This window comes from Protopterus annectens, chromosome 1.part0 (genome assembly GCF_019279795.1).
Source record: "Protopterus annectens isolate FY-2018-M chromosome 1.part0, PAN1.0, whole genome shotgun sequence".
In the NCBI taxonomy this organism is placed as follows: Eukaryota; Metazoa; Chordata; order Ceratodontiformes; family Protopteridae; genus Protopterus; species Protopterus annectens.
Window position 1 is genome coordinate 1,213,903,597 of NC_056725.1, and position 16,568 is coordinate 1,213,920,164.

At 41.1% G+C, this 16,568-nt stretch overlaps 1 protein-coding gene across 1 annotated transcript in view; it reads right to left on the bottom strand.

The window, feature by feature from the left end:
• Positions 1-6,785: 6,785 nt before the first annotated feature.
• MMS22L (MMS22 like, DNA repair protein) overlaps positions 6,786-16,568 on the bottom strand; it is a gene marked incomplete in the record, with an annotated part of 1,809,169 nt that continues 1,799,386 nt past the window's right edge. The window contains 2 exon segments of the mRNA XM_044065731.1: positions 6,786-6,985; positions 7,612-7,779. Of these exon segments, the coding sequence (XP_043921666.1) occupies positions 6,904-6,985; positions 7,612-7,779 (250 nt within the window).

Sequence of the window (16,568 nt, forward strand, 5' to 3'; positions counted from 1 at the left end):
CTGTCCTGATGAAAGATGAGAAAAGGAGGAACTGCCATGAGGGCCTGTATCTCCGAGACTCTTCTTGCTGAGGTGACTGCCAACAGGAAAACCGTTTTCCAAGAGAGAAATTGCATTTCTGAAGATGCTGCTGGTTCAAAAGGAGGAAGAGTTAATTTTTCCAAGACGTAATTGAGGTCCCATGCAGGAATTGGTAGCTTCCTTGGAGGTTTGATATTCTTTATGCCTCTTAGAAGCTGTCTTAGCAAGGGATGCGAAAACACAGGTGGATCACAGTTGTAATGTGCTGAGATAGCTGAGCGTGGATTTTGATGGAAGAGTATGAGAGTCCACTGTGAAACATTTCTGCCAAGTATTCTAATATCTGAGGTATGTTCATCAGTGATGCATCCTGGCCCTTGTTGACATTCCAGATGGTGAATCTCTTCCATTTGGCGAATAGGTTTTTCTGGTGGAAGGTCTGCGTGCCTCCAGCAAAATTTCCTGAACTTTTTCGGAGAGGGAGTCATGGGTCTGAGTCATGGAACTCTCCAAGCTGTCAGCTTTAAGGTTTGCAGGTTCTGATGAACAGTCTTGTAACTGTGTTGAGTCAGGAGCAGAGGCCATTGAGGCAAGGGCCACGGTTTGGTGTGAGTTATGCTCAGTAGTAGTGGATACCAGTGTTGCCTTGGCCAGTCTGGAGCTATCAAGATTCCTCTTGGTTGTTCTGCCTTGATCTTCAGTAACACCTTGGTGAGCAAAGGTAGAGGAGGAAATGTATAAATTGTTAGAGCATTCCAGCTGAAGGAAAGAGCATCCGTTCTCCAAGCTAGAGGATGGTGTATCCTTGTGCAGAACCTTTCCAGGTGATGATTGAAATGAGATGCAAAGAGGTCTATGTCTGGTCTTCCCCATGCAGATGCTATTTGTGAGAAAATGCGTGGGTGTAGCATCCATTCGTGTGGATCCAAGAAATTTCTGCTTAACCTGCCAGAACATTGTCCTTGCCTGGAACAAACTGGGATTGCAAGTAGATGTTCAGTTTCAGGGACTTTTCCCAAAGAATCATTGTTAGTCTGCAGAGGGGGTAAGAATGAGTGCCCCCTTGTTTATGTACCACATGACAGTGGTGTTGTCTGTCCTTATTAGCAGATGACCTTGCTGAAGAGATTTTCCAAAGGCTTCTATTGCATGCATCACTGCCAACATCTTTTTGATTTATGTGCTGATGCATCTCCTTGGGAGTCCATTGCCCTTGAATGCATCTGCCGTCCATGTGCGCCCCCCATCCATGGTCTGAGGCGTCTGTTGTAATAGCTTGACTTGCTGGAGGTTTGTTGAAAAGCATGCCTTCGTTTAAGTGACTTGCTTGAGCCCACCACAAAAATTCCCTTTGCAGGCATGGTATGAGTGGTATTATGTCTTCTAGGTTGTGGCTGTGTTGCCACCACAAGCTTTTTAGGTACCATTGCAGCTTTCTCATGTGTAGTCTTGCCAGAGGGATTAGAAGAATGCAAGATGCCATGAACCCCAGGGCCTGCAGGGTCTTCCTTGCGGTCAGGTGGGTTAATTTTGCTAGGCCTTTGAAGTAAGCTGTTAAATGCTCTTGTTTCTCCTCTGTGAGGAAAGCCATTTGTAGCTGTATGTCCAGTTTTGCTCCTAGAAAAATAATCTCTTGGGATGGCAGCAATCTTGATTTTTGAATGTTGACTGTGTATCCCAAAGCCTGCAGCAATTGAATGACGTAATCCAAGTGTTTTATCAAGGTCTGTTTGCTGTCTTGCTTGTATTAGGCAGTCGTCCAGGTAAGGGTATATTTGAATCCCCTGGAGTCTGCAATGTGCCACTACTGATGCCAGGCATTTCGTGAATACTCTGGGCACAGTAGATAAGCCAAACGGCAATGCTGAGAATTGATAGTGCTCTGTTCCTGCAAGAAATCTGAGGTATCTTCTGCAACTGTGTCTGATAGGGACATGCAGGTATGCCTCCTTGAGGTCCAGAGTAACCAGCCAAGACCCCTTGCCCAGCATGGGAAGAAGTTGCTGTAACGTCAGCATCTTGAATTTTGGCACCATGGAAAAGTATTTAGAACGGACAAGTTCAATATAGGCCTCCATTGTTTTTCTTTTCTTGGAACAAGGAACAGTCTTGAATAAAATCCCTGGCCTTGTTCCTGAGGAGGAACCTTCTCTATTGCTTTTATTTGTAACAGCTTTGAGACTTCTATGAGTGCCTCTGCCCTTTGATTTTGTGGCAGGTTTGGCATGCCTTGTCCTGTTGGTAAGGTATGGAAGTGGAACCTGTAACCTCTGTCTATTATGTCTAGAATACAATTGTCCTTTGTTATAATGTGCCAGTTTTTTGAGAACAGAGATAATTTTCCGCCTAGAGGTGCTTCTCTTTGAGCCTTGGTAGGCGGAGTGAAAGGTAAGTCATTGTGATTGTCCCTGTGGTGCAGGTGAACTACCTGTGCCACTTCTCTGATTCTGTGGTTGCCATTGGCGTCCCCTGTAGGAGCCTCGGTATTGCCCTCTATCTCGTGCACGCCTGTTCTTTCCCCTTTGAAACTTGTCAGAGTCTGGAAAGGACCAATTCTTTTGAAGGCCAATTCCTGCTGAACCTTGGTGGCTGAACCTGGAGGAAATCCTTTACTGTCTGTACTGATTTTGCCTTCTCCTCAATAGATTTCAACACATCCTGAGCATTAGTACCAAAAAGCTTCTGTTTATCCAGAGGTGTGTCCAGGAGCTTTACTTTAACATGATCTGGGAGTGGCTGTTCTTTCAACCAAGCATGTCTACAGATAACAGCCCCTGTCATAGCTGCCCTACATGAAGCCTCCAATGCATCATAACCACACTGTAGAAAATGATTACGAACCTGCTGGGTATTATGAACCAAATCCTGCAATGTCTTTCTATCTATAGGCTCAGGAGAGGCTATCTTTTTCTGCAAATCATCCAGTAAATAATCCTGGTACTGAAACATATGAAAAAGGCAGTTAAGTGACCTCATGGCAAGGGTGGAAGAGGTATAAACTTTTTTACCCCATCTCTCCGGGGACCTTGCTTCCCTGTCAGCTGGCAGTGGATTCTTGGCTGAGGAGGTAGCCACTCCTTTGGGGCCCTGTGAAATAGTTTCTAGATCCACAGAGTGGGCCTTAAAGAGATGCTTGTGAGTGTCAGGGACCCTGTAATATCTGTCTGGCTTGACAGGATCAGGAGGGAGAGAATCAGGGGAAGCACTGGAGTCGGAGAAAACATCATCCAAAAAACTGGAGGGATTGCTAAAGGTCTAGAATCAGAAAATTCCTGACCCTGCCACTTAAAATGTTCCCTCATGGAGTGGAGGACTTCACCGAAAGAAAAATCCTCTGGAGGAGAGGCAGAGGGAATAGATTCCTCAGCATCAGAGTCCTCATAGCCCTGGAAGGATTCTTCTTGGGTATCTGAATGCTCTGAATCCCCAGAGGCTTCATCTGAAGAGAGGTTGTCTGCCTGCTCAGTTCTAGGCCTTTTTTCTGCAGGCGGCTGAGAACCTCTGTCTGGGTGAGGCTGAGACCCCCTGATAAGAGAGATTAAATCTGCAGCCAGAGACATGATTTGTCTGTCAGAAGAAGGGGCCTGAGAAGTAGGTTTAGGATGGGCCTTGGCCTGGCTGGCGGCCTTAGCACGTGCAAAGGCCTTGATTGACATGGATACAGGAGGCCTAGCTGCCCCACGTGCAGGGGTAACTTTGTCCACGGGAATGGTGTCGGGTAGATCCAGAACTTCGGTTTCCGGGGGAAAATCAACAACCAGCACCGGTGTAGTCTCCGAGACCGAGGGATGAGTTAACGTGGTGTCGTCGGCCTGGAGCGGGTGAATTACCGCTTCCGAAGGGACCGAAGCACTCGCGGAGGGCTTAGGCGTTATATCGGTGGAAGACGCGGGCCGAGGATGTCGTTCCCGGTCCTTTCGTTTTTTGGTAGTTTGTGCTGTCGGTTGTTCCGACGGCATGTTGTAAGCGTAGGATTCGCCAAAAAAGTCTTCGGCAAACTCTGCCCAGCGCCTGAGAGTGCGCTTATTAAAGCAAGCACAGACAGCACAGGCCGAGACGTAGTGGTCTGGGCCCAGGCAAGGGAGGCAGTAAGAATGGAAGTCCTTATGAGGTATTTGTTTATTAACTTTCTCAATTTGTTCTGACATCGGCTGAGGCAAGAAAAAGTGTTCCCCAACGGGGTACTTAGCTTTTAGATGACTTCGGTAACTGAAAACACAGGAGCTGACCGACCGGTACTTGCGAACTGCTTCTGCTTCGGGCACCGCGCGGCAAGAAAGACTGGAGAAGATGGCGTCGGCTGATGCCTTTATACTCCAGCTGCTCTGACGTAGGGGAAGAGGCAACATCGGCCGACGCCGGACCCAGACTTTGGAATCTGGCCGACCGAAGGGCTGCCTGAGGCAGGACAACCCATATGTCAGGACTGCAGTTGCATTCTTGAAGGTCATCAAAGCTACAGCAGACGCAAACCGCTCTGTAATGGAAATATCCTTGACTGTGAAAGGCAAACAATAACCTCTGTAATTAGGTCTCACTGGAACCTCTGGTCAGTTTAAGGCTATGTTTATCTATTCCGCATGTTTGCCAATAATCAGCTTCTAAGATTTGTTAACCTTCCTGCATTTGCATATGGGTCTAGAGAGAGCATCTGTATTTCCTACTGCATTTTGGAGAGGGCCAAGGCTTCAAACTGGACTCCCATAAAAAGGAAGTGGTGTTTCTGGAGCTAATGCTGCCAGTTTATTTATAAAACATCTCAGGCTCACAGTCCTCTTAAGAAATGTTATTATTATTGTATTTTTGGAGCAATTTTTGCTTGTGTGCGTCATCCTACTGCTTTTGACCCAGTGCAACACCCCTACCTCCAGGTCTCCCCCAAGACGTACTCTGACAGTCACCTTCAGCAGTTTTTTTTTTTTTAATATAATAGCATAACCTGTTACCCTCTCCTCATTTAAGGAATTGTGGTCATGTCCAAGGGGTTGGTGTGCAATGGGCACATGCAGCTTATTGCCCCACCTCCGTAGCAGCTCAGCCATGTCCACCACCCTTTTCCCCTCTTTGGATCACATCCTTACATTATGATGCCTCCAGCCTCCACCAGGATCGTTACAGGGAACCCCATGTAACTAACTCCTGGGATTGGTACATCCATCCCTCACTGTTGCTCCATAAGTCGCCAAAGTCACTAATCGAACCTGGGTCAGCTGGGCTACAGTCAGGTCTTTATTCCTCTAAGCCAATGAAGTGGCAAAAAATATTTTTATTATTAAATGAGTTCTAATGTTTACAAATCACTACATTAAGTGCTTCTCCTAAACAAAAAAGATGTTGCAAACAGTACAATGCTGGTAATCTTTCCTGAGGAATGCCACGGAATATTTCAAAAATCATAAAAAATAGGAATACTGATGATGATAGAGAACAGCAACAACCTCAATGACGGTAAAGCCAAAATCTCAAAACAGTGTACTTAACAAGGTCTTTCACCTGTCTGGTACCAGACTGGTATCCCATGACTAAGATAAGTAATTGTATACTTAAGTAGCAAAAAAAGAATTCAAGACAGCATTCATTACATTCTCCTTTAAGACTTGCTGCACATGGCCAACCTTGCACTCCCACTAGAATGTTCAACTGGACTTGAAGTCTGACGTTTGCCTGTGGCTTATCCCATTAATGTTATGAGTGCACCGCAGTAATGACCCTTACAAGGAACATCTTATATTTTTCATAAAACGCATGATAATGTAAATCTTATTCTGTCAATCTTCCAAGAGAATAATACCAATATTTAGAAAACACCTTTATGTTGCAACTTTTCACTGACGCTTCAGTAAAATGGATCAGTGTTTGAGTCAGTAGTTTTGTGGATTTTTGCAGAAAATATATTCAGATTTATTGGACTTAAGGGAGTGTAGGTGTTGTGTTATTTTATTACTTAAATTTCTTGACAGAGAATGTAGAATTTTGTGCAGAAAATATCCAATCATATATAAAATACAATAATCAGACACACACACACACACACACACATATATACATATATATATATATATATATATATATATATATATATATATATACACACACATATATATATATATATATATATATATATGAGGGGTCTATATAACATCGTTGAACTCTTAATTTATCGAATACCTAATCGTTGAACTACCTATTCAGTGAACGACCTAATTATCGAAGCGGAATTCATCGAAAGATTTTACTTGGCCATCCTGAGAAAAATGTTGTGTGACTGACATGCCAACTGGCTGTGATTTACCCATTACCTCATTGTAGTGCAATCTTAGAGTTGGTATATTTAATTTGCAGGGGGTGCAGAGAGGCACAACCCCCCCTGCAAAAATGTAAAAAGTTTACCTTTTGCAGTATTGGCCAAGTAAAATCTTTCGATGAATTCCACTTTGATGATTAGGTCATTCGCAGAAAAGGTAGTTCAACAATTAGGGCTCGACGATTAGGTATTCAATAAATTAAGAGTTCGACGATGTGATATAGACCCAAATGAGGTACTTCATTAATTGGGTGTATAGACAAAATGAGAAATATAAATCCAGATAAGATAATTGAGTTCATGATCCATCTGCTAAGAAACAAACAAATGACATATATATAACAGATATGCAGCACAATCTAGATAAGCTAATGCAACTATTTAAATGCAAAGGTTCAACAGGCGAAGGGTAGTTGTCTTGGGAATGGATTTGTCAAAACAACTGACATGATGGCTTAAATTCATTAAGAGTCCAACTTTACTTTACTGTGATCCTTAAATAATATCTGTACAACAGTTTTTCAGAAGTAGGGAAAAATGTAAAACAGTAAAAAAATGAGAATAGAGTGCAACTTCAATTAACAGCTGTCATCATTTAATTCTAAAATTTCTTGTTGTCCTTTCTCTCCTAGATGTGACAGTAGTCTTTTGTAAGCATCCCTGTAAAAAGAACACAAGAAACAACTGATTATGGATTTATATACATATTTCTTTTTCAAATGCTGCCTCTGCTTTCTTCCTAGGGCTGTGTATGTTTTATACATATAACGTACATTTTTACAGGACAAATGTGTCACTTTAGTCAGCTGAAATAACAATCGGCTTATTGGGATCTAGTGCATAAATACAGATTTGCAGCAAATATTTTTAAAAAAGCCTCAAGAATCTATTATTTTATTGTTTGTCCACTGGGATAGTACACAGGCACAAGGAGAAAGGCTCCACAGTGCAGTACAACATACAGAACATTTATGAAGTCAGCAATAGTTATAAGAAAATGATAGCATCACAAAAAGATAGTGCATGTTAAAGAAAACACTCATTTCATGCGGCTTATTTGCTCCATGCAAAGCAGTTTATAACACTGGCTAAATGGAAAGCATAATGTACGATTGATTTTTCTCTAGCAGTTTAGAACAAACCTGCTGCTAAATAAATCTGCCCTGACACAGTCATAAAAGTAGCAAGAAAAAACAACTAGATTCTTTTAATTTTAATGGCAAGTCTCTTATGAGCAATATATGCTTGCTAGGTTGCTTCAAGTAACAAACTGCAGTAAAAAATACCTTTTTGCAGAGTTTCGACCAAGGCCTTGCTTGTGCTCAGATTCCTTCAGGGACTTAGTAACTGCAGGAATTAAGCTGACAACCAGAGGCTGGCTAAGGACCATCACCATCTCTAAGACATTAAAAACCTGCTGACTGTATGTGCCCATGTACTCCTGTATAAAGAGGCTGAAAGAAATACAGAAAACACATCATAATACGAGATCTGTTATATGCTTAATACCAAAGAGTTATGAAGGTGCACGGATCTTGTGAATCTAAAGCTAAAAACATTTATAAAACCATCTAACCAAACAAAATGTCATCCTATCTTGCAAGACTTGTAATCAGAAATATGTGACATGTGCTTTTCGAGTTGTACATTACAATGTATTTTTTAAAACTTATTATGCAAGTTTTTTGAGTTATCAAGAAACATTACAAAACTGAATAAAAGTAAATGACAAAAATGAAAACTTAAAGGGAAATACAAAAATATGTAAGCTTGTCTACCTAAACAAGTCATACTAGCAAGGAAAGAATGACTGTTGAAGAGTCACAACCCCAAAGGGTTGATATTACCACCAAAATGTCTGTAGGCCAACAAAGGTCAGCCAAACTGTGGTATTCTATAAAAGCCTTGCAGTGAAGAGTCATACTTATGTAACAGGGCCTAACAAGGTCTTTCAAACATATTAAACTTCTAACAGGACTCAGTATATTAGCGCCATAAACTTAAAGGTGATCTGGTACCGGACAGGTGGCCAGTGCAGGGGCCATAGCATACGGGCAACAAGGGACAATTTTGGGGCTCCCATCTTTAACTTGCTGAAGTCTAAAAACATCATCCGCAGAGTCTCCTAGGTAAAATAATCAAGAAGGAACAACTGCATGAATAAAGTGCAGATGTGTAAAATCTTACCATAACAATAGAGATCCTCCTTTTCACTGTTGTAGTATTCATCACCTTTGAGATCTCCTGCCAAGGATACAAACGACCAGTATACCAAAGCTTTTATTACCTAGTAGCATCGTACATCAGACGTATATTCCCTGTGCAAGCATAGGACATAAACGTGATGTACGTATGCTCTCAATCTAGAACTGAAGTGCCCCAGGAGAACCAGAACCCACAGTGGAAAAGAGAACATGTACATCCAGAAAGAGGAAGGCACGAAGGAGAGAAACCTCTCATCCAGAAACAAAAACACTACCCATAGTAGAAGAGGAAAATAAAAGGGGGTAGGAAAGAGGGAGGGAGAAAGTGAATGCTGCAACAGTGAAAAGACATCTACTGTTACTGTAACATTTTACACACCATGTTTTTCTATATCACTGTTGCAGTATTTACTACCTCTGGGAGAGTACAAAAGCTACTGTGAAGGTACAGGTAGAGGAGGATAAGGAGAAGCTCTCCACAAACCTATGAAGAATAGCCTTTGCAAATCTTGCCCTGGCTCTGGAAACGACATCCAATTTGTAATGTTTAGCGAATGTGTGAGCATAGGACAAAGTAGCAGGTTCAAGGATGGAGTTGGTGTCCACACCCTTGAAGAAAGCCCTCAAAGAAGCTACTGCCCTAGTACAATGAGCTTGAATAGAAACTGTTTGCCATGAAAAAGTATATAAAAAAAAAGAAATAGCCTTGGAATTCTAGGAGGAGATGGTTTACTTAGAAACTGCCAAACCCAGTGTAAACAGGATGTACTACTGTGCAGCTAAATTAACAACATAAAGTCTTACCACAAAAATTCAGGGCAATAATAAGGGAAAGGATGGGAAGAAATGAAATGACATCAAGGAAGTATCGAAGAGAGAAATGTAAAGAAACAGACAAGAAATGTCACTGTTAGAAGAGTATGTAATAGGGAACAGATCAACAAAAATACTTAGAAAGATAGATGTGATAAAAGCAATGCACGGTATTAGAACAGACCAGGATCGATCATACACTACTGCAAATAATAAACTAAAGATATTGGCACAGGAAGAAAAATTCAGAAGTTATGAAGATAAATACAAAGGAAAAGTACAAAATAAAAAAATTAATTGATGACTTAAAAAAGTGTTAGAGAATTGAGAAACAAAAGGAACAGAAACAGCAGCAAAAATACACACATTTTGGAGAAATATCTATGAAGACCCTGTGGACATAGCAAAGATGCTGAATAGATAGAAAAAGTAAAAGAAACGGTAAGAAGTTCAAATGTACAGGATATGAAATGGGATGAAGTAGCCATAGAAACAAACAAAATTAAGAAAAGCGCCCAACTGAAAAAACCCAGGCCCAGATGCAGTACCTACCTTCTGGCTAAAAGTATTAACATCTTTACATGAAGATTTAGCCCAGAGTAAGAACTACTTAAATGCGCACCCCTAACAGGCACCAATCTGGTTAACAACAGGAAAAAACGATACTCCTTAAGCGTGAACTTGCAAGCCATCCTAAAAACTACAGACAAATAACCTGCCTTCCAAAAATGTCTGATTTATATACTGGCACTGATGTTGACAGAGTTTGTAGCCATTTAGAAGAAAACTCAATCATGGCAATTGAATGAAAGGACAACAAAAGAAAATCATATGGAACAAAGGATCATAGCATAATGGAAAATTACAAATAAAAAAGGGGAGGAATCTAAGTGCAGCATGGATAGATTACATAAAAGCATTTGACGGCATCCCACATTTATGGATAAGAGAGTGCTTACAAATGTACAACATACATGGTTTACTATCAAAAGACTGAATGTCACAACAAAATGCATTCAATTGGTGAATTTAATTGTTGAATTTGAAATATCAATTATATAGAATGTCGGAAATCATCACCTTGACGTCTGCATTCCAAATTATTTGAAATATAAGGAGGTGACGTCAGATCCTCAGGCTGTTGTTGTGAAGCTGCCGTGGGAACTAAGTCTAAAGCACAGGTTTGTATAGTTTTGCAGGGGGGCAAGACCCTGCACCCCACACTTCTTGCATATTATATATACCAACTCAGAGACTGCACTATAGTGAGGAAAAGGGTAAATTTCCCAATCCCCACTGTAGTGCGATCTCCAATCAGGACAACAACTTCATATTAGCGAATGAACACTAACATTCGCTAATGTAGATTGGAACATTTTCAGAACGGCATTACGGGAACTGGGAAACATGCTTTCGACCATTCCAGTTTTGCCTAAGTGCCGTTCCACATTTTGATAGCAAATCAAGATAGAACCTACATTGATCAATTACATTACAGTAACCACGAAACAGTGGCAAACCATTTTGCACCTAACCCATGATAAAGGACAAATTATTATCCCTAGGATAGAATTTCAAAATGGGAAATTCCAGGGTGACTGTCACCACTGCTCTTTTGTCTTGTCTTATACTCCATTAAACTGTCTACTTAACAGATTAGGTCACGATTACAATCTAGGTCCCAAAAAACAACAAAGTGCAAAGACTTCTAATCTTTTTGTGGATTATTTAAAACTGTATAGTTCATCAGATGAGGAGGTGAAAGCACAACTGCAAGTGGCCAAAACTTTTTCAGATGATATAAGAATGTCATTTGGTCTAGACAAATTTGCAAAAGCAACCTTTAAAGCAGGAAAGTTGCAGCACCAATAAAACATCAGTCTGGAACAGGAGTGTTATATAAAGGAACTTGAACAGGAGGGAGTGGATACATATTTGGGAACTGATGGATTGACAATAAAACATGAACAAAACTCAGTAAGGAATATTTTAGAAGGCTAAAATTAATACTGAAAACAGCCCTGACACCTAGGAACAAAGTCCATGCTATAAACCAATTTGCTTCCCTGTTCTAACTTACAGTCTTGGGGTGATGGACTGGTGTCAAAAGGTACTGGATCAGTTGGACAGGAAAACAAGAAAAATGCTTCTTGCTTATCAAATGATAAATAAAAATCAGTGCATACCAAGATTATATATTCCTTGTTCTGAAGGAGGTATGGTCCTCCTCAAAACTGATTACATGTATAGATCTGCAGTCATAGGATTGCATATGTATCTGCTGACATCAACAGATTTAAACATAGTGAACGTTTCGAAACATGAAGACAACAAATCTAAGATTACTTCCCTGCTTAGTTTAGCAGAAGCATATTGGTGTCAAGTGGGAATGGAAGCCAAACCAGAAGTAGATAAAAATCAGGCAGCAACTAAATGTGCCAAAAACAAAAGAAAGAATATAAGCAGAAAGATCGGATGAGAAGGCAAGAAATGTGGAAAAGGCATAAATGTAGTTGCAAGTACAGAAAACTCCTGGGACAACCCTCATGCTGATTAGGATCTGAGGCCGGAATGATTATGCAGAGGTGAATTTAAATCAAAATATGAAAGGTTAATATTAGCAGCCCAGGACAGTGGACTATGTGCATTTTTTTTTTTTTTTTACAAAGTCCATTGAACATGTGGGAGAAACAGACAAATGCAGGTTCTGTAAAACAAAACTGGAAACAGTTACACATGAAGTTTCTGGGTGTGATACACTCATGGCAGAGGGCCTGTACACTGAAAGGCATGAAAATGTGGCAAGACTATTGCACTGGGGAGTATGCAAAAGAATAGTGCAAAATCTTACCATAACCATAGATGTCCTTCTCTTCTATATGTTGCAGTATTCATAACATGAGGGAGTCCACTGCCGGCTGACTCGTATGTCCAGCCAGTATACAAAAAATCTAACACTACTATAGGGTATGTGCAATGTCGCAAAAAGCATCGATTTTTATTTTTATTTTATTTATTTTACATTTGTTAAATGGGAGAGCCCGACTGGATGCATGTCCATTTTCAGCGGAGGCCCAGGGGGGAAAGCTCCACATGCACAAAAGATGACAATCAATATTCATGGTTACATTGAAAAAAAATGTAAAATTTTAAAAAGGTGATCATATATATACATGGTTACATTGAAGCTTAAGATCTTTTTAGGTTTATAGTATATAATATGTACAGAAATTATTGCACAGGATGTGAGTGCATAGAATGGCATGATACCTAGATTGATGTCATGAATGACAACCAGGAGAAAAAAGGTGGTTAGTTAAGAAGGGGAGTTATTGGAAATTAGATGTAGAAGGGTTAAAAACATGTGCTTGGAATGGCTAGGATAACAGGTTGCTATAGAAGAGTTAAAAACAAAGTATGAGAATGGTTAGGATAGCAAGTTAGGTTAGATTTAGTTAGTATTGTTCTAAAGGTTGTTAAGAAGTATAAATAGTCTGGGTGGGTTTGGTTTAGAAAGTTTATTCATATAGGATAAGGAAGTTGTTTATATTGCATAATTTACCTACTAGAGTTGTACGTATATTGGGTTAGTCTGGGTTTAGACATGGACATAGCCAATGCTTGTTTAAGTGATTCTTTAGGGATATTTTGAATTGGGGTAAGGAGGCTACAGTGTTAAGATCTGGGGGGAGCGTGTTCCATTTTTTGCCAGCTGAGTTGGAGAATAATGATTCTCCGGCTGAGTTGTTGGCTTTGGCAGACTGCACTTGCATTTTGTTGGATGAGCAGAGGGATGCTAGGTTGATGTAGGGGGTGATAATATTCATCAGAATGGGTGTACTGTTAGGTTGGTAGAGGATTCTATGAATAACTATGAGTTAGTTGTACTGGAGTTGATTGGGTAGTTCTAGCCAGTCTAGTGTTTGAAGATTTAGACAGTGATGGGTTCTGTAGGCTGTGGCGAATCTAGCTATATTGTTATATGTGTTATAGATCCTATGATGGTTATAAAATGACGTCAGGTATAAAGCCGATGTCGGCACATACCAATCCCCAGAACTGGATGCCTCAAGCAGAACACCAGCCTGATCCCCAGGTAAGGAAACAAACCACCAGTAAACAGGCAAGTATTATGGGAAAGCGGGGGGGGGGGGATAATACTGCAACACACAGAGGAAAAGGGCATCTATGGTTATGGTAAGACTTTACACAACTATAGGCCGTGGTGGTGCAGCGGTTAGCGTTGTCGCCTCACAGCAAGAGGTTCTCCCATTCGATTCTCGGCTGGAGTGCCTTCTGTGTGGAGTCTGCATGTCCTCCCCGTGGTCGAGTGACGTTAAATGACATGCAGGTAGGTGCGTCTGTGAATGGGTGTGCCTTCTTTGAAGGTTGGGGGTCGGGCTGGCGACTCGGCACTGTAAAAATCCACTGCCAATCATTAGCGGACCAGAGTTCTGCTGTGGCGACCCCTAACCGGGAAAAGCTGAAAGACATTACTGTTCTAAGTACTTCTATTCATATGCTGCAGTATTCATAACACAATGAAGAATACCAAAGCTCATGCAGAAGAAAAACTGAGTGGAGGAACAGTAGCACTCTCCACAAAACCCTGCAAAATAGCCCTGGCAAAACTAGATCTGGACCTGGAAATCCCATCTAACTTGTAGTGTTTTGTGAAGGTATGTATACAACACCAAGTAGCTGTTTCTAAGATACAGCAGGCGTCTAAACCCTTGAAAAAGGCACTAGAGGAAGACACAGCTCTGGTGGAATGTGCCCTAACAGTTGAGGGAAGAGTCTTCCCATGAGATACATAACAAAAGGAAATAAATGGTTTTGGAAATCTAAGTGGAAATAGTTTGCTTGGAAACAGGCCTGCCCAGGGCCCTTGGGTGATAGCAGACAAAAAGGTGGTCAGATTTCCTAATTAGTTTGGTTTTATCCAAGTAATATCGGAGTTGCCTGTGCACATCTAAGGTGTGCAAGATCCTCTCACTAGAGGACTAAGGAAAAGGGAAGAAGGTGTGAAGACTGATTGACTGAGTGACAATTAATTTACCACTTCAGGCATAAAGGAGGGATTAGTGCATAAAGAGACCATACCTTGTGGAAAACTGTGATGGGAGAAAAAGGCATCAGAGCCTGTAATTCAGAAACCCTTCTAGCAGAAGTAATAGCCACAAGAACTGTTTGCCAGGTGCAGTGTTGCAGAGAATAACTTGCTGGCTCAAAGGGGGCCAGGGTAAGTTTTTCTAGGACAAAATTAAGATCCCAAGGAGGAGGAACTGGTTTCCCTGGTGGTCTAATATGAAGGACGCCTTTTAAGAAAAGTTTAATTTCCAGCCTGGAAGCTAAAGGGGGAGACATAGGAAGTCATGCTGAAACAGCAGAAAGATGATCTTTTAGTGAAGAGTATGACAGCTCACTCTTCAATAATTCACACAGACATGACAGAACCACTGGAACATCCACCTGGAGTAGTTGTAAATCCTTTTTAAGTCACCAGATGGAAAACCTTTTCCATTTGGAGATATAGGATTTCCTAGTACTGGGTTTTCTGGCCTCCTGCAGAACTTGCAGCACATCATCAGAGAAAAGGTGCCTGAAAGGAATCAAAACCCTATCACTCACAGGGTCAGTTGTAGGGTTGAGATCTGTGGGTTTATTAGAGTCCCCTTGTCCTGTGCGAGTAGGTCCATTCAGGTTCTGAGGATTGGTACATGCCAACGTCCACATTATACCCCAAATCATTTTATGACTGACATAGGATCTGTGCTTTGTGCCACATCGCACATACCCTACAATAGTGTTACATTTTTGTATACTGGTCAGACGTACGAATCAGACGGTGGCTAACTCATGCATGTTATGAATACTACAACATATGAATAGAAGGACATCATTATGATATTTAGGTAGCTGAGAAGCATTGAAAACATGACCCACAAACCATTAGAGAGAATGTTGAAATTATACCACGTGGGACCACCCATTACCAACAGTTCAAAAATAGATGCAAGCAAACTAGATACAGTAGTCCATGAAAAGAAGACAAGTAGCATTGGTCATTGAAATTGCTACACCCAGTGATTAACAGTGTCTTACGTATTGAGAGACAAAAGTCTTAAAATACTAAGATTTGCAGACAGAAATGACGGCAATGTAAAAGAAATATACTCAGACAGTTCCAACAGTATTAGGAGCAATGGGTCTCATAAAAAAGAATTTACAGTCTTATTTAAATATGCTACTGATACATGTAACAATGTATGAATAGCAGGAGAAGTCAGTTCTGGGCACAACTGCAGGTGCTGTGAAGAGCAATCTTGGCTAACATCAAAGACTGAAAAAATACTAATTTCATGAATTTTGATTTGGCAATGGTGTACATTCCAGTCATGGTATTAGAAACCCAAAAGACTTGAAGAAATTAAAGTAAGAAAGACCCAAGGGGACCCTCACTGAAAAGGATTCTAGTGATGTTTAAGACACCAGACATAAAATTTCTTCCACTTGGACATATATGATTTTCTGGTATTGAGATTCCTAGCCTCCTGCAGGAACCTAAGCACATCCTCAGAAAATTGGTGTCAGAAAGGAATTAAGACCCGAAGAGTGGACAATTGAGGATGGAGGAGATATCAGTTATCCTTTGTGAGGAGGTACATGCAGTGAGGTAACATGTGATAATTGCCCCTGGCCATATGGAATAAGAGGGGGAACCAGTGTTGTCTGTGCCAAAAGGGAGTCAAAAACAAGATTTTTGAAGTATCCTCCTTAATCTTGTGAAGGACCTTGGGAAGAACAAGAAGGTGAGGAAAGGCATAAAGGAACATTCCCTTCCAAGAGAAAGGCATGGCATCCACTTTCCAAGCCAAAGGACTTGGGACACTGGAACAGATCTGAGGGAGTTGACTGTTCAGATGGGAGGCAAAAAGATTGACTTGAGGAATACTCCACTTTTGAACTATGTTCAGAAACACATCTCTGTGAAGCACCCATTTGTGAGGCTGTGTTCTGCACCTACTGAGAGAATCTGCAACAAAATGGTGCTTTGAAGGTATGTAAACTGCCTGTAGGGTTACCTGCAGACTGATGGCCATTTCCCAGGCTTGAAGAGCTAGTCTGCAAAGAAGGTAAGACACTGCCCCCTTGCTTGCTGATGCACCACATGAATGCAATTCATGAGAGACAGAACCTTGGTGGCTGGAAGAGAGGCTAGCATT